We start from the raw sequence: 18,321 nt of genomic DNA, 5'->3' as shown, positions 1-18,321 counted from the left end.
ACGCAGCGCGGCATGGAGAGGGCGGGGCGAGCACGCTTATGATGCTGATTGACGGGGGCGGGGAGGGGTGCGCCGGGGGCGCGCCGTGGCGACGGCGTGCCGTAGGTGTCATAAGGAAGATGGCGGCGTGCAGAGGAGGCTGAGGGCTTCGAGCCCGTGGTGAGAGGTTTCCGTACAGTCGCAGCGAGGGGTTTGGGAATCTCTGCGCTCTGTTCTTATTCTCTGTTTTGACGTATGCGTCCTCCCAGGCCCTTGCGCATGATGTGGCGGATCTGCCCCCGGCTCAGGGACCGGGGACGCGGTCTCTTGAGCCGGCTTTTCAGTGACCCCACCGCCTCAATGTGGCCGAGGCCAGGCCCGCGGCCTCCAGCCAGGGCCTACGTACCACCAACAGGTGAGGCCCGGACATATGTGTTACCTTTTGGTCAGGAGGAGCCCAGTCTGGCTCACCTGGTGGAGGATTTCTGTCGTGCCATGCGGGGTGACTGAGGCAGCGTTCGGGCCCATGAGGATATTTAGAGCAATGGAGTTGTTTCGGATTGGAAAATGACATTCAAGCCAGTGCAGGGATGACCTTAGAGGACACAGAGAGATATCTGGCTCTTGTGGCTTTTTCTCAGTTTTCTTTTTCTTTGTTTTTCGAGACAGGGTTTCTCTGCGTCGTCCAGGTCTTGGAATTCTCTCTGTAGACCAGATTGGCCTCGGACTCAGAGATCCTCCTGCCTCTGCCTCTGTGCAGGGATTAAAGGCGTGCAGGTGTCTTCTTTGATTTCAGAAAGGAAAATCTAGGTTTTCAATCGGGACTTCCAAGGTCACAGAGCAGACTGGTTGAGGTCTGTGGAAGGCAAAGACTGGCCTGCCTGACTGCCTATGTCTCCAGCACCCAGCATAAGGCTTGGCACAGAACAGGCAGGGCTTTCAGTCCTCCACCTCCACACACCTTCCTTGAGGGTTTGCGGGCCCTCTGTCCTGTGCGGTGCTGCAGCGCCTGCATTCTCGAAAGCCTTCTCGAAGCTGGAGTTCAGGCCATGCTTCGTTCACCTACTAAGGACTGTAATAAGCCTGAAAGAAGGTTACTCCATTGAGAGAGATTTTTCCCGAGCGAGGTTCACTTCAGTGAAGGGAAAATAGTGACAGTTTCCCTTTCGGTGAGTTGTCTGGGGTGGAGGGCATGTGGTCTCACCTGAATGACTGACATTCACCGTCAAATGCAGGATACGTTATGCTTACTAAACAATAGTTTTAATATACTGTGCTATGGGTCTGAGCACAAAGAATTCCCTTCTGTCTTGAGCACCTTTGGGGTCTTGATTGCAAGAAGGGTACTTCAGCTGAAGCTTGACAGATGAGTGAAGAGTTTGGTGGGGAAAAAAAACAGAGTAACATGTCCAGAGGTGACGACAGGGTGTTAGAGATCTTGCCGCAACGCTGCCCACATTAAGAAACAGAATTCCATAGGCCATTTGGCAAACCTGGGATCTGTTGTTGCTAAACTTCTGAGGTACCGCGGTCTCAGGCACATATGATGATGATGCTTTCTTTAGTGATCTAAAACATAAGGTTGCCTTTAAGGATTCTTTAGGCTGTAAACTCCATAGTTTTTCATTTCCTTTGTGTGTGTGTGTGTGTGTGTGTGTGTGTATGTACATGCACTCACACTTGCCACGCACCTGGAGGAGGTCAGAGGCCAGCTAGCAGGACTTGCTTCCATCCTGTGGGTTTCGGGGGTTGTTGAACTGAGGTTGTTGGGTTTAGTGGCAAACACCCTTCCATGGTGAGCCATTCCAGTGGTCCAGAGGCCATAATTTTATATAAATGGGGAAAGAGATTGGATGCAGCAGGGAGCTGAGTTTTCACTTATCAAGACCCAAAACAATGGCCTGGAAGTACACCAGGAAGACACAGTAAAGAGGAAGGCGGGAGCCGAGTGTGATGTCACACACGTGTGTACTAGCTGCCTGGGAGACTGAGAGAGGAGGATCTCTTGAGTCCAAGAGTTTGAGGTCAGCCTAGGCTACCTAGCAAGACCTCATCGGGGGTGAAGGGAAGAAGAGGAGGAGAACAAGGCTTGACTTATATATACCTCTCTCACACTGTGTCATTCAGTCATTTATTCATGCATTCCTATTTTCTTTCACATTTGACTACCTACTATGTGCTAGATAATTCTAAGAGCCAACTGGGAAGTCTGTAATACAGAAAAGATGGCAGATCAGATGCCTCCATAATGTAAAGCAAAAAGCATCCACTCATTTAAATTAACCCTTTGCCTATTAGTGAACTCCTGAATGTGTTCCTTTGCTTATGCCGTGCCTCCCTAGGATGTGCGCTGCTCTCCTTGTCCTCCCCACTTGTGAGCTTCTTGTGTATCTTTGAAGTGGTGTAAATTATACCCACTGGGTCCTTCTTGGTGAAGACTTCAGTTGCCAGCCGACTGGACTTCGTCTCTTAGGAACAGCGACACCGTGGAAGGTTGTCTGAAGAGGAGGGGCTTTTGAAGGGCTCAGAGGTTGGAGGAGGAGGTAGTGTAGCGCAGAGATGTTTGTGAGGCCGTTGCCACCCTCCTGCTCTGTTGACTGCCTAGAGGGGAAGGTGTTTGAGAGAAGCAGCATGTGAGGCTGAATACAAATTCCCAAAGAAATCAAAGCTGAAGTCCTGTCTCTACCATTTACAAATTACCGCCTGTACAAGACAGCTCCTCCAAGTCTCTGCCACTTCAGAAGCATTACTGGCCTGGCCATCCTCATTGAGGGGACTAGTCTGCCACCTATTTTTGAAATAAAGTTTTATTGGAACACAGTCACATACTCATATATATTGTCTATGGCTGCTTTCATTATAATCCATTATATTTCATTATAATGGCTGGAACACCAAGAGTATTGACCTCTGCTCCAGATGAAGAGCAATTTGGAGAATAGTACATTTATATATTTGGCTGCACGAATTTTTTATTACATTTATTTATTTGTGTGTGTGTGTATTTGGGCACATGTGTGTCACTGTACACATGGAGGTTCAGAGAAGTGCTTTTGAGAGTTATTTCTCTCCCTCCCCTTTACATGGGTTTGGGGATTGAACTCAGGCAGTCTTGCATATAAGCACCTTTACCCACTGAGCCATTGCTCTGGCCCTGCAGAATTTTTAATTCAAGCACTTGGGAGGCAGAGGTGGGTTGATCTCTGTGAGTACAGCCTGGTCTACAGTGTGAGTTCCAGGACAGCCAGGGCTACACAGAGAAACCCTGTCTCTAAAAAAACCAACCAACCAAACAAACAAAAAGATTAATTCATTTAGGGGCTGGAGAGGTGGCTCAGAGATTAAGAGCACTTGCTGCTCTTGCAGAGGGCCTGGCTTCAGTTCCCAGTACTCACATGGTGACTCCCAACCATTGAAATAACTCCAGTTCCAGGGAATCGGATGCCCTCTTCTGACCTCTGTGGGCATTAAGCACATACCTGGTGCACATACATACTTACAGGCAAAACACCCATACATAAGATAAAAGTAATAAGTCTAAGGAAAAATTAAAGATAGTTCACTCAGCATATAGTCCATTTGTTAGTGTAAATTCAGGAGTTGAGCGGCCGTCATCACAATCAGTTTTAGAATATTGTTATCATGATAAAAAGCAGTCAGTAGGGACTGGAGAACTGGGTCAGTAGTTAAGAGTGGTTGCTCTTCCAGAGTATATAGGTTCAGTTCCCAGCACTTACATGGTGGCTCACAACCATTTGTAACTCTAGCACCTACATGGCAGCTCATAACCGTCCATAACTCCAGCTCCAGGGAAGCAAATGCCCTCTTCTGGCCTTGGGCACCAGGCATGCACGTTGTGGACAGACATAAATGCAGGCAAAATACCTAAACACATTTAAAAAGAAGAAGAAAAAAGGCAGGCAGTGCCCCTTAGTTACTACCTGTGTTCCTTGCTGTCTCTCCAGCCCTAGGTAACCACTATTCTTCCTTTAAAGATTTCTACACACAGGTAGAGTGTGGGGTTTAGGACTGGCCTCTCTCACATAGTATAATGTTCTTAAGAGTTGTCTGTGTTGTATCATAGACCCATATTCCAGTCCTTTGATTGCTGAATAATATGTATAAATACACATTTTACTGCCCATTTGTGGACATGTAAGTTGTTTCTACTCTGGTTGTTATAAATAGTGCTGATACACACATTTATGTACAAGTTTTTGTGTGGACTTTGGTTTTGCTTTTTTCCTGGCTATATTTCCTAAGCTTAAAATTGCTGGGGTAAATGGAAACTAACTTTTTAAGGAATAATAAGATTGTCTGTCCCATCCCGTCCCTCGTCCCCCTCTGGAGCTGAGGGCCAAATCCAGGCCTTGTGCTTGCTAGGCAAGCACTCTACCACTGAACTAAATCCCCAACCCTTAAGATTGTTTTTTTAAGGTGGATGAACCATTTTAAATTTCTAGTAGTACATGAAGTTTCTAATTTCTTTATATCCTGGCCAAAACTTCTTACTGCCTGACTTTTTTTTATTATAGTCAGCTTAAAGGGTGTGAGGTGGTATCTCATGGTGGATTTTTTGTTATTATTATTATTATTGTTGTTGTTGTTGTTGTTGTTGTTACTATTAATTATTGAGATGGTTTCTGTGTAGTCCTGGGTGGCTTAGATCTTTATGTAGACCAGGTTGGCCTCAAATTGCCTGCCTTTGCCTCTTGAGTGCTGGGATTAAAGGCATGCAACACCACACCCAGCCTTGTTTTGGAGGCTTTTCTTTATATGTTTAGATATAAATTTTGAAATCTGAAAAGCATTGGTTAGAGCTGTCCCAGGATTATAGGGGGTTACCTATTTTGAATTTAGCTTTAAGGTTCAAGATCCACCAGATGGCGCTGTTTTAAAAGGTAAAGGTATTGTGATTGTGTGACTAGCGCTGTTTCTTCATGCACTCTGGGAATTGTAGTCCTGGGGCTTTTGGTTTTCTAAAAAAAGGCCAGCTCCTAAATTATGACTGGTAGAAAAACCACACACTAGACAAGAGGGATTTAAAAAGGAAATGACACTGAAAACGACTTGTTTCTTTATATGGGCTTAAGCATCTTCACAGGAAAGAAAGGTCTTTTATTTTAGTAGGTTACTAATTTCCCATCCAGCACTCTTCCTATGAACACTTTTTAAAATTTATTTTTATTTTATATGCATTAGTGTTTTGCCACGGGTGTCAGGTTCCCTGGAATTGGAGTTACAGACAGTTGTGAGCTGCTATGTGGCTGCTGGGAATTGAACCCGAGTCCTCTGGAAGAACAGCCAGTGCTCTTCACCACTGAGCCATCTCTCCAGGCCCCTTTGAGAAGTTTTCACAGTTGTTATCTGCTGTGTTTCTCTTGTTTTCTTGTGGTTGCCTCTTTGTTTTGTTGTTGTTGTGTTTGTTTGTTTTTTCAGTTCGTGTGTATGTGTGTGAACATGTGTAGATGTATGTGCTATGCATGCATGTGGAGTCAGTTTTCTCCTTCAACCTTTATGTGGGTTCTGGGGATTGAAATTTGGCCATCGAGCTTGCATAAGCACTTTTCCCTGCTGAGCCATCTTGTTGATCCTCTCCTTGTTTTTGACACAGGGTTGCTGAATAGGCTAGGCTGAATGGCCAGCAAGCTGCAGGGATCCTCCTGTCTCCTCTTCTCCAGCACTGGGACTGCAAGCATGCACCACTGTTCCCAGCCTTTTACATGGGTCCTGGGGATTAACTCGGGTCCTCATACTTATGCAGCAAGTGCCTCATCAACTGAGCTTCATACAAGCCGTTTCTAGTCCTGAAAATTACTTCTATACATCCCTTCCCAAATGAGGTTTAGTAGCTGCTGCTTCTGTGGCTCACATGGACTAACTACTCAGAGGTCTTTTTCCAGCCCCTGATGAGATGGGGATTCCTCAGTCTGGGCTCCCGTTGTCTCACATGTTCTTACTGTCACTGAAGTCACTTGGTTATTTGACGCTCACTAGACAGAACTTCCAGAGCACATCCTATCCCCAAGGCTGGTCCTCTAATGTGAGCAGTATTCCCTGAAGTAGAAAGACTGACGTTTGCCCTATCTAAAGCCATTGTCTCTTGGGTTCTTTTTGCCTTCTGCTGCCTTAGTTTTTTGCGTGTCTTTATCCCATTTTGAGCAATTTTGGTTTGATGCTCTTCTCTAGTGATCCTACTATCCAGACTTTTAAAATTCTTATTCAATTGTAGAAGTAGCCCTGGTCAGCAGAGCATGCCAGGTGGGGGTTATAGGAAACCCAGCTGTCCTGGTAGCTTTGGGGGAGTCAGTCAATTTCTGCCCTTTGCCCATTTCTCAGGCCTGTGTGAGACATTGTGCCTGCTCACTGACTTCTGCCTGCCCAGGCTTTTACATGTTGCTCAGTCTAGGCACCAGAAAGTACAATGGACATAGTGTAGAACTTCTTTCAGAGGTAAGAAAAGAGGCCTGTGGCCAACCCACCAGGGTGGCAGGGAAGGTAGGGAAATTTAAGAACTCTACAATGGCAGAAACCACCTATTTTGGTGTAGAATGTGTGCTAGAATTAGTGTTATGGTTTCACATGATATGGTCAGTTGTGACATATCATCTCAGTGTCCAGATCTGATAATTTTCAAATTTATTTATTCTTTCACAATTTTGTACATACATACAAATATGTATTGTCTTAGTGTTCTATTGCTATGAAGAGACATCATGACCAAGAAACTCTTACAAAAGAAAGTATTTAAGTGGGGGTTTGTTACAGTTTCAGAGGGTAGTTCATTATCATCATGGTGGGGAGCCTGGTGCAGGCAGGTGCTGGAGCAGGAGCTGAGAGCTACATCTTGATCCATAGGCAGCTGGCAGAAAGAAAGAAAACCTCCAAGCCCACCCCAGTGACACACCTCCTCCATCAAGGCCACACTTAATGCTTCCTAACAGTCCTCCACCTGGGAACCAAGCATACAGATATATGAGCTGTTGGGGACCAATTTCATTCAAACCATCACACACACACACACATTTGTGTGTACTTGGATCATATCCTCCATTATCCTTTCATTCCCTCCCCTTGTCCCCCCTTTGTCCAACAAGTCCCCTTTTTACTTTCAGGCTTCTCTTTTTTTTTTTTTTTCTTTTTTTCAAGACAGGGTTTCCCTGTGTAGCTTTGTGCTTTTCCTGGAACTCACTTTGGAGACCAGGCTGGCCTTGAACTCACAGAGATCTGCCTGCTTCTGCCTCCCGAGTGCTGGAATTAAAGGCATGCGCTACCGCCACCACCTGGCTCAGGCTTCACTTTTGTGGCTCACTGCATTTTAATTGAGAGAGCTGATCACTTTTTTTTTTTTTTTTTTTCCGAGACAGGGTTTCTCTGTGTAGCTTTGTGCCTTTCCTGGAACTCACTTGGTAGCCTAGACTGGCCTCGAACTCACAGAGATCCGCCTGGCTCTGCCTTCCGAGTGCTGGGATTAAAGGTGTGTGCCGCCGCTGCCGCCGCCGCCGCCGCCGCCGCCGCCGCCGCCGCCACCACCCGGCGAGAGCTGATCACTTTATAAACTAAAGTGTATAAAGACAAAGATTTTTATGTCTTATTCAGGATTGTATCCCAGATGCCCAGAACAGGATGTGTCCCATAGTTGGCATACAGATAGTTTAATGGGAAAACAATTTGGACTTTAGTTTCCTAAGTGTACCCATAGAAATGCAATTTGGGGGTCCTGTCTTTACAGCAAATGAGAATTATGCAAATAACTAACATAATATGGAAACAAAAGTGCCCTCTCTCTGCCTTGCACACATATGTAGTTTTTCTAAGTTCCCATAGTCTAACAAAAATGTACAACACAGATTGTCCCCCTTCTTGAAGGAGGTTTTTGGAGTTCCTGTTGAATACACAAACAAGCTGGCTAACTGGGTAAATGAGTTAGAGAGAATAGGAAATGTTCTCAGTAGCTTTATTTTCTACTTGTACATCACACATGTACACACGTGTACATAAGCACACACATTGGCTTTCTTCCTCAGAGGTGCCTGCCTGAAAGAAGTCTCTGGTTTTAGTCCATTCACACACCAACTTTACATTCAGTACATCAGGATGGCCTGGTGGGTATGCTTTGCTGCTTCAGCAGGTGTCTGGAATTCTCAGGTCACAGTCTGAGGCTCCATGTGCCCTCGATCAGTTGTCTTCTTAGCTTGGATACTAGAAGAGGCCTGAGCAGCCAGTCCTGTTCCTCCCTTGTCCCTGGAGAGTGGTTGTTCCCTTTTCCCAAGCTTTAATCAGAAGCTGTTGATTAGACTGTAGACTAGGGCAGGCATTGAATGATGATATGAAAATCAAGCCAATCAGTCAGCATTAACAATAATGATATGCGTTGGTATTGCCTCTGGAGTCCTCTTGCTGCTACTTTAAATTGCTTCTGAAAAATCTGTCTTACAGAAAGGAAGAGGTTTTATGAGAACGTCAGCATCTCACAGGGTGAAGGTGAGTGTCTGAAAATTTGATGGCCTTTTTGTGGCTGGTTGGGTACATTTTTTGTCCCCAGCCAGTTCAGTGGTGGTACTTTTGTCTGATGTTGTCTTTGTGTGCACCAGTTTGGTGGCTAAAATATAGGAATGGGTCATTTGAATTCACAGTCCATGAGAATTTTTCATTTGCTCTTTTAAGGTGGCTTTGAGATAAACCTGGACCACAGAAAGCTGAAAACTCCCCAAGCCAAGCTTTTTACCGTCCCCAGTGAGGCCCTGGCCATTGCAGTGGCCACTGAATGGGACTCCCAGCAGGATACCATCAAGTTCTACACCATGCACCTGGTAACAAACTTGTAACAAGCAGACTTTTATCATACAAACTTCTACCTGATGCCCACCAAGACTTCCTGGCAAAAACTTAGATGTCCTTCCATATTATGACAAGGTCTGGGTAGGCTCTTGTCTGCCTGGCTGCAGTCACACTTAAACTGTCACTGAACAGGCCATGCTCTTTCCCTGCCTGGCCTGGCCAAGGCTCCCAGTGTCACCCCAGCCCTGTTTTTAATTTTGCTGTTTGGTTGGTTTTGGTTTTTTGACTCAGGGTCTCATGTCTTAGGTAGGTCTTGAACTTAATTAGTAGCTGCAGATGACCTTGAACTTCTGCCTTTACCGTAGCCTGAGTGCTGAGATTACATGCATGTGTCTGCATGCCTCTGTATGCAGTGTGAGGATTAAATCCAGGGTTTCATGCATGCTAGGTAACCGTGCAATGTCTCAGCCACATCACTCATCTTTATTTTTTGTATTTTTGAGACAGGGTCTTTTTATGTCATCCTGGCTGTCCTGGAACTTGTATGTAGACCAGTCTGGCCTCGAACTCACAGAGATCTTCCTGCCTCTGCCTCCCAAGTGCTGGGATTAAAGGTGTGTGCTGCCATACCAAGCCCAGCCTTTATTCTTTATTATGGCAGCTAGTCGCTTGATTCATCACCATGTGGTCTGTTGTGGCCTGTTTGGTATTTACACCTTCATTGCCTGTGTCTTTCATAGCGTGGAGAGTGACAGAAGAGCAGTGGCCCATGTCTTTGTTACTCAGTAGTTTCAACAGGAAGGATAGCTAGAGCTCAGCAAACCCGGCAGCCAGAGGGTGTGGAAAGGAGGATGTGCCAGAGGGTCAGCCTCTCAGTGGGTGGGTACTACTGAGGCCCCTGAAGCCCTTCCTCTGCAGCCTACATGGCTTTACATGGTGGCCATCCTTCCTCAGCCCCACGACGCCCGCCTGTACTACCCATCTTATGGAGCCATGGCTGACCAGATGATACCATGCATGGAGGCCTTATGTGGTTCCACGGAAGGCACCAGCCAGCTCTGGGGTTAGGTGTTCTCATCCTGGCCACTGCTGTGTTCCACTTTGACATACAGACCCAGGTGGGCCTCCTCAGCAGTGTAGTCTACTTCTTGACTGCCTAGTGTAACCAGGTTGACGAGGCCAGCCTAGAGGAGTCTGCCTAGTAGTGGTGTTACCTCTTACTGAGGAGGTAACACTAGGAGAATATCTTGATCCCAGTTTGATTTGCTGCCTTGTCCTCAGAGGTGTCAAATAAGCTGGTAAAGTTCTTAGTCAGTTTGAGTTTTATGTCTTCATTATTGTATTTGAGTTATGTATTTCACCTCAGTTTCCACATCTCTAAAATGGGTAGAAGAGGGGCATCCACCCCCTAAGTATTGTGGTGCATATTAGTCTGGTAGTCATGAGCATGAAAATATAAATAAAGCCCCTGAAACTCTGAAGAAGTTCCTTAATCCAGGATCACTGTGAGAGTCCAGTGACTCCCATAAGCACAGTGGGGTTTGAAGGTGGAGCTTGGTTTTCTGATCCACTCAGCAGATAGGCTGTGATGATGGCTCCGGTGAGTGGCTCTGGTATACTGTCTGCTGTATGTCAGAACTCACATGTGGGTGACAGCGTTTTCTGCCTTTTCATTCAGACCACATTGTGCAACACATCCTTGGACAATCCAACCCAGCGAAACAAGGATCAGCTGATCCGGGCAGTTGTAAAGTTCCTGGACACTGACACCATCTGGTAAGTGACATTAGATGAACACTCCACTTGGGTGGTGCGAGCCTCTTAGTCTGTTTTGCCTCATTTGTCCAGAGCATATCGGTGGAGGAAAAGGCAGGGCCTTTGTCACTGCAGGCAGGTAGCCCACTTGACATGACTGAACCCCAGGAGGAGGATTCTCAGTCTGCCTAGCACAGGGTACTCCTTGGATTGAGCTGAGTTGGCATGGAGATATGTCATTCTCACAGGCTCCAGAAGCCTCACAGGACCCATTGGCCAACCCCCAGCAGGGCATCTGGCCCTGATGTCTGGCCCTCAGCGTGTTTAAGTATTAGCATCCCTGTCATTACAGGTGGCAAAAGTCAGGGGCTAGTCTCTTCTGGTTCTAAATTCTCCCCTTGTGTCTATATTCTCTGCTTGTTGGTCGGTGATATTGAAGGAAAATTGGGAGAAACAGCTGAATGGTTGAGCATTACTGTTGCTGCTGGCCCCATTACTCAGAAGCTATGAGTCACCCCAGGGATTACGTGGGGTGTTAGCATAGGTGCTCTGGAAGTGGATCACTTAGAGCTTGCAGTAGGAAAACCTACTCTGTTTTTGCTAGAATACAGTGGCTTGCAGGGAACAGAGCTTATTCAGCTTCCCTTTGGCAAAGGGGGCTTTTTGAAAACTATGCAGGGTTCTAATAAGCAAGCAAAGGCAGTTGGGACCCCCTAGGTACCAAGTTCACCTGCCTCCTCCCTTCAGGTCCAGGATTGGATAGGAAGAGAGGCCTCCTACTCTGCTCTCAGCAGCCAGCTTTTCTGCATACCCATGCCCACTCTGCTCCTCTCTGCTTATATGAAACTAGCTTTCTGGGGTGCCCCAGGGTTCTCATCCATGAGGTTTGAGCTTAGCTCCTATCAACTGACCCTTCTGTGTCTTTATCGAAATGAGTTGTACCACCTGGTTCTGTGGTGATCCATTTGGGTAAAGAATCCATCCCAGGAGGTGGCTGGGCTCCTGAAGCGTCAGCAGATGTCTGGTCCCTGACCAGGAACCAGGGTCTTGGTGGATCTGTCGCTGAACTTTTAGCACAGCACTTGTGTCCAGTGGCTATAGATCCCACTATTATTACAGATCTGCTTTTGAGTAGCACTAACATGGCTGCACATTCAGACCTGTCAGGTATTTGGGAGCCAGAGGATAGTGGATTGCTATACCAGAATTCCCCGGAGGGCATGTGCAAACATGGCCAGGCCCCACCCCAGAGGTTCTGCTTGTCATCATAGGGGATTTATCTGAGAAGGTGTCCTGGTAATGAGCTTCCCAAGTGAGGCTAGCGCTGATGCTTCTGGCCCCAAGGCTGCTCTCTGAGAACCACTGCTTTATGGGACAAGACTTGGGATGCTGGGTTGGTGGTGGGAAGTTTTTGCTGTTGCCCTTTGGATCTTCCTTTAATGTCCCTCAATGAAGAATTGTACTTTTTTATTAATGAAGGTGATTTTTACAATGAATTAGCTACAGGGTGGAAGAGCCAGAGACATTAGTGGAACTTCAAAAGAACGAATGGGATCCAATCATAGAATGGGCTAAGGAAAGGTAAGGTGTGCAGCTCCGCATGGAGCATTGAGTAGGCCTGGTATTGGGTTGGGTGCTGGGGTCAGGGCCGCATAGCACACCTGAAATCTCAGGCTGGCTTCCTGAGCCAGAACTCTCCTAAGCTTGGGCTCCTTCAGGTGTTGAGAGGTAGGGGTTACTTGGAAAACATGTTCATTTAGGCCATCATGCCCTGAATACCTGCCACTGTAGTATACCATGACTTATGTAGGGGCTGCTTTGTGTCCCCAAGAAGCACCACAGGCCCCAGGCCTCTTATCCCCAAGCCAGTCTCTGAGTGTTGGTTTCCTTGACTTGAAATGGGTTAATCCTGCCAGCCAGGCTGGTGGGAGGAATAAGCCAGCAGAGTGCTTAGTATTCTATGCAGCAGAGGTAACAACTCAAATTTTGACTTTTTTTTTTTTAAATCTTCTTCATTATTCCTGCACTGTTAAGTAAAACTTAGAGTGTAAAAGATACACATGTGCATGAACAAGTCAGGATATTTCCTGCAGTGTTGTGAATACTACCTTGTGGATGTGTGGTTTCTAGGGATTGGTGATACTCAGCAGTTTCTTTAACAGAAGACTCTTGTGAGCATAGAATTGAACAGATATTGATAAGGTGGCAAAATAAATTCAGTGTCAATTCTTTCCAAGTGAGATGTGGAAGGGATGACTCCCATGGCACTGCCTTATCGGCAGGGTTTTCTAACAAATGCCAAGATGGTTTTTCTTCTGTCATAACAATTTTCACATAAATTATCACTCGCTACACATCTCCTGAGTGCTCACAATGACCCGGGCATCTTGTGGGGCTATTTTTACTTATTTGTTTGTTTTGGTTCTTTGAGATATGGTCTCATGTAGTCCAGGCTAGCCTCAAACCCACTGGGTAGGCACCACTGGCCTTTCACTCCTGATCCTTCTCCCTCTGCTTTCTGAGTGCTGTGGTTAGAGGTGTGCACCTCCATGTACCCGCCACCCTGGGATTTTAAAGGAAAAGCACATATATCATATTCTCTTTTTTCTTTAGTCAAAAGCTGGACTGCTCTGCTCTTAAGAGGCAGAGTGCCAAAGACATGCTGATGCCTTTTCCCTTTAGATATGGCGTGGAGATCGGCTCCTCCACCAGCATAATGGGACCCAGCGTACCTTCCCAGACCCGAGAGGTGCTTATCAGCCACTTGTCCTCTTACAACATGTGGGCCCTACAAGGTACAAGTTGGGCTTCTGTGGGCCTTGAGGGTTGGGTTCATATTGACACATTCTTGCTGAGTGCTCTGAGCATGGAGGCTGAGTAGCTCTGATGCCAGCCCTTTTACTAAGCACTCCAGGGTCATACACCCTCCAGGAAAAGTCTCAACTTTGTGTATCATTAGTTTGGACCCATATACCCATCTGTAAACCAGTCACTGAGTGAGGCTTGGGGCATACTCTTAATTGACCAGGTTCAGGTCATATGCCTATCCAGGAAAAGACAGAGGTGGATCACCCCAAGAAAGGAATAATATCCTGGCAGAAAAGTGTGCCAAGCCTCAGGTGGGTCCTAGGATGGTGCACTCTACCCCCATTCCATGAGGGAACAGGAACCGATGGGCAGTGGGCTGTACTAACTTGGCTTGTTTCCTCCACCCCCCAGGGATTGAGTTTGTAGTGGCCCAGCTCAAGTCCATGTTGCTGACCCTGGGCCTGATGGACCTGCGCCTGACTGTCGAGCAGGCTGTGCTTCTGTCACGCCTGGAGGAGGAGTACCAGGTAAGGTTCTGCTCTCAGATCCCACCTCACCCACCCCTTTCTGATTCAGACTCCCTGAGCTTTATTACTTCATACATACATACAGAAAATCAAACTAAGGAACAATAAAGGCATAAGTGTTGCTGGGGCTGCAGGTGTGGCCCAGTGGTAGAGCGCTAGCCTAGTATGCTCTGGGCCCTGGGTTCCATCCTCAGCACCACACACATGCCCATGCATTGGAAAGGTTCAGAATTGCTCAGCACTCTCCATGCCCCGGGTCCTCTTCAACAGCCTGATGGAGCTGGGTAGGAGTTGTACTTCCTCCATCTTACGTAAGGATGAACTAGGGTACTAGATGGCACTTCAGGAGAATGTTCCACTGGGGTTGGCACCCATGTCAGGGTGACTGGGCTAAGGCCTCCACAGGCTCCTGGGCAGGTAAGGTATCTTATCTATCTGGGCCTCATCTGCCCCGCATTCGTGCTCCTAAGGCAGTAGGAGTTGACACCTGATGTTACTCCTGCTGCCAGAGGAGCCAAGGAGTAGCTGCTGCTCACACACATTTGATTTGTTTGCACTTTTGTTTTGGTTTCAGTTTTTGCTTTGTTTTGTTGAGAGAGGGTCCCATGTAGTCCAGACCAGCCTTGAGCTCATTGTGTATCTGAGCCTTACTATGAACTTCTGATCCTCCAGCCTCTACTTCCCAAGTGCTGGGGTTATGGATATGTGTCACAGTGGCTGGCTTGTTTACTTTTTTTTTTTTTGGCTTTTTCAGACTGGTCTGAAACTAAGTGTGTAGACTAGCCTGGCCTGGGCCATATGGAGATGTTCTTATCCTTTCTTCCTGAGTGGTGAATCACAGATGTGGCCACTTACCATGCCTGGCTCTCGTTTGCATTTTTATTTTATTTCTCTTTCTCTCTCTCTCTCTCTCTCTCTCTCTCTCTCTCTCTCTCTCTCTCTCTCTCTCTCTCTCTCTCGTGTGTGTGTGTGTGTGTGTGTGTGTGTGTGTGTGTGTGTGTGTGTGTGTGTGTTTTCACATTTGTATAGGTGCACCTTCTGGTGGAGGCTGACATGAGGTATCTTCTTCAACTCTTCTCTACCTTAATATTGAGGCAGGGTCTCTTGCTTGAACCCAGGGTTCACCAGTCTGGCTACTGTAGTTAGCCAGTTGCTCCAGAGAATCCTTGTCTCTGCTCTGGCGAGCTAGGACTATAGGTGGGCTGCCACCCACTTGGCTTCTATGTGGGTGCTGGGATCTGAACTCAGAGCTTCCTCCCTGTGCCTCAAGTGCTGAGCCACCTCCCCTGACCCTTGTTTGTCTTTAACCCTGAGGACTTAGTGTTCCTTGTGATCCTGCGGGTGTTGCTACTACTCCAGCCTCAGAAGGTTAATGTTATTAGGAGTTGGTTCCTATATGATTGAAAGCCTTTTTTGGAATAGTTAATCTTCTGCTTGGAAAAATGCCATAGGCAACTATTTCTATACAGCAGAGGAGAGCCATCCATTGATGTCAGCCATTCTGTGGGAAGGCTGATGTCAGCTATTAGGACCAGAGGGCTGGTACAAGACCAGGAAATCTGGCTGCTGGCTTGGACTCTGCTTTTGGCTATGGGACTCAAGCCAGGCTACCTTCTGAACTTTGGATTTGATCCCACATAAAATGAGGGATGACCTGAAATGAAGGTGAAAATTATCTCAGATGATGTATTTCAAGACCAAGGCACCAGTAATGCAGATAGCTTGTGTGACCTGAAAGATTTTGTATTCCTGGGTGATCAGGCCAGGCCTACTGGACTCCTGTCACTCATGTCTGGACAGCCACAGTGTGCCCAGATCTCCTCCCTCTTGTTGACAGTTCTAAGGGTCTTCATCTGGCTTCCAGTATGCTGCACAGAGTCACTGCTATTCTACTGCTCCTGAGGGTCTGAACCAAGTGGCCTGTGGCCTGGCTTCGTTTGTTTACTGCACTGCCATGGTAGTGCTTACAGCCCTGAAGGACAATGAGGTACAACTCATAGAGGATGGCAGTGTGCAGGCTGCTTCATGCTGGCTTCCTGGTCTCAAGTGTGAGATAAAGGCTCCATTAGAGGAGACACAGTGGGCTCCAGTGCCTGTCCATTTAGCAGTGGGCAGCCCCTATCTGGGATACACTCCGCCCAGACTCTCTAAGCCCCAGACAGCAAAGGAGCCTGCTCCAGCTTCCTGAATGTTATTATTAGATGACCCACATGGGTCTTAAGTGTTTGATAGGGTCATGGCTCACGACCCTTAGCCCAGTGATGGAACTGGAATGTGATTCAGTTCACCAGGCAAGGCTGCTCACCCAGAAGCTTGTTTTTCCCTCTCCTTAGATCCAGAAGTGGGGCAACATTGAGTGGGCCCACGACTACGAGCTCCAGGAGCTGCGGGCTCGCACTGCTGCCGGCACCCTCTTTGTCCACCTCTGCTCGGAAAGCTCTACGGTCAAGCACAAGCTCCTGCAAGAGTGAGGCCTGGGTTGCAAAGGCTGCCTGAAAGGAACTGCAGGGACGCAGCTTCTCCACTTGGGCTCCCCTGGCTGCGGATCTCTGGACCTGTGGGGTACCCAGTGTGTACCTGGGTCTTCCCTGGCCTTTGTGGCTTGGCCTTATCCAGAAGCACCCTGTGATGCCCTGGAGATGCAATGTGCCTGTCTTGAGGTCAGACAGCTTCCGACCCCTGAGGCACCTTTGGCCTGGCCAGGAACGAGGAGGCATAGAGACTTTCTCTGGACCCTGATTTTATTAAATATTTTTTCATCCTGTAAATATATCAAGCCTCATTCTCATGTGAGTCTCAGCATTTCTCCATTCTTGTTTTATCTGAGCTTTGTCACCATTTTTACATCTGCATTAACCAACGGCTGGGAACCTCACGGCGGGAGGGGGCAGGAAATAAGCACATCACCACACAACCTTTTCATCTTCAGCCCTCAGCCTGAAGACCTTTTCCCCTGGCTTTCCACCAGGTGATCTTTTGAAAGTAAGTCTTTGGTCTAAGCTGCTTGGTTACTGTTTGTTCTTTCTATCCTAAAAAAAAAAAAAATGATTTACTCTTAAAAATATAAGTTGTTTCTGGGATGAATACAAAGGTGGCCCTGCCCTGGTTACTCAGATGCAGTGCTATGCTCTGGATCTGGGGTGTCCTCCTATTGTGGAATTATGTCCTCTGGGTATGCCATGGCCATGGTTTCTTAAAATCAGGTCAGATGTAATACCCAGATACAGAATTGGGTTCATTAATATCCCTCATGGATGATGGGAGAGTTCATCTACTAAATAAGTAGTTAACAATTGCTAGAGTAAGTGGACAACTCTACTGCGGGTAACCCTAATATTCTCATGGTTCTCCAGGCTAGAGTGGGTGGAATTGTTTCTTTGGTTTGTCATTATCTGGAGTGAGTAGTAGACTCCTCAGAAAGTCACATATACGTGGTGCCTGAATAAGGACACGACAGAACCAAATATGAGCCTGGAAGGAGCATCTGCAGCTGAGGCTGAGCCATCTGAGGTGGAGATCAGTACTTGTGTGGCAGACCTCCCCTGTGGCACATAGTAGTTCTTGCTATAGTGGCAGTTTGTGGCCCCTGCTCTGGGTAATAAGACCTGCAGCTGAGGCTGGAACATTGAAGGTAGAGCTCCTTGTGGTGGGGGGATTACAGGATGGCCAGGGGATTACAGTGCCATGCCTCCTCCGTGAATGGGGTCTGAGAGTACAGGAGATGCCCTCAGATGGCTGAACACATTGCAGTCACTGAAATTAGTACCTATGTGAAGGACTCCTAAGCAGGCTGTGATAGCAGTTACATGTTTTTACAGTGAGACATGCAACTGAGGCTGAGCTGACTGCCCAGAAAGAACCTGTGCCTACATAAGTTCCTACAGGAGGAACTTAGAGTGGGAAAGTGCCAGTACTGTCTTCTCAGGATAAGTAGAAAAGGGAAGGCTGAGAATGAAGCAGAAGTGATAGGAGATACCTTCAGATCCAGTCAGTATAAAGGAGGGAAAATCCATGATTTACCATGTTGATGGGGACCTTACTCGTCCAGTGCCGAGAACTATTATAGTCAGGGAATACTCTGACTTTTCTAACCTACAAAGCAGTATACCTGGAACAGAGATTCTAAGTAGGAAACAGTAAAAGCAATGAGCTATCCAAAGGTCAGATTCTGAGGACATTATGCCAAATTAAGGACCTTGGAACTCTTGTATATGTACCAAATTGTTTTGTTTTGTTTTTGTTTTTCAAGACAGGGCTTCTCTGTGTAGTCCTGGCTGTTTTGGAACTCACTTTGTACACCAGGCTGGCCTCAAACTCAGAGATCCACCTGGCTCTGCCTCCTGAGTGCTGGGATTAAAGGTGTGCGCCACCATTGACCAGTGAGGTGTTTTTTCTTAATTAAATCATTTGTGGTGGAGGATCCACTTCTAATCCTGATCGTTGAGGTAGGAAGATCTACCTTTAGTCTGGG

The 18,321-nt window shown here is 47.0% G+C and overlaps 1 protein-coding gene across 4 annotated transcripts; it reads left to right on the top strand.

The window, feature by feature from the left end:
* The first annotated feature begins 59 nt into the window (after window positions 1-59).
* Atpaf2 (ATP synthase mitochondrial F1 complex assembly factor 2) lies at window positions 60-16,638 on the top strand. 4 transcript variants are annotated; one of them, XM_028856480.2, is made up of 9 exons: window positions 60-159; window positions 249-394; window positions 8,419-8,463; window positions 8,647-8,792; window positions 10,439-10,536; window positions 12,016-12,096; window positions 13,198-13,310; window positions 13,735-13,850; window positions 16,184-16,638. In XM_028856480.2, the coding sequence occupies exons 2-9, from the start codon at window positions 259-261 to the stop codon at window positions 16,319-16,321; spliced, it is 873 nt and encodes a 290-aa protein (XP_028712313.1). In that variant the 5' UTR covers window positions 60-159; window positions 249-258; the 3' UTR covers window positions 16,322-16,638. The 4 variants fall into 4 exon arrangements, with proteins under 4 accessions (XP_028712313.1, XP_037057336.1, XP_028712312.1 ...); XM_037201441.1 differs by having other exon boundaries at window positions 61-156; XM_028856479.2 differs by having other exon boundaries at window positions 96-394.
* Window positions 16,639-18,321: the final 1,683 nt, after the last annotated feature.

This window comes from Peromyscus leucopus, chromosome 8b (genome assembly GCF_004664715.2).
Source record: "Peromyscus leucopus breed LL Stock chromosome 8b, UCI_PerLeu_2.1, whole genome shotgun sequence".
Taxonomy (NCBI): Eukaryota; Metazoa; Chordata; class Mammalia; order Rodentia; family Cricetidae; genus Peromyscus; species Peromyscus leucopus.
Note: the sequence above shows the minus strand (reverse complement) of the source record. Positions and strands in the feature narration are given on the sequence as shown.

Excerpts from the sequence above, each read along its gene's own strand:
- Atpaf2 (XM_028856479.2), top strand. The coding sequence starts at position 235 with ATGCGTCCTCCCAGGCCCTTGCGCATGATGTGGCGGATCTGCCCCCGG. Across the intron at positions 8,793-10,438 it reads AGTTCTACACCATGCACCTG|ACCACATTGTGCAACACATC; the intron begins GTAACAAACTTG and ends CTTTTCATTCAG. Across the intron at positions 12,097-13,197 it reads ATAGAATGGGCTAAGGAAAG|ATATGGCGTGGAGATCGGCT; the intron begins GTAAGGTGTGCA and ends TTTTCCCTTTAG.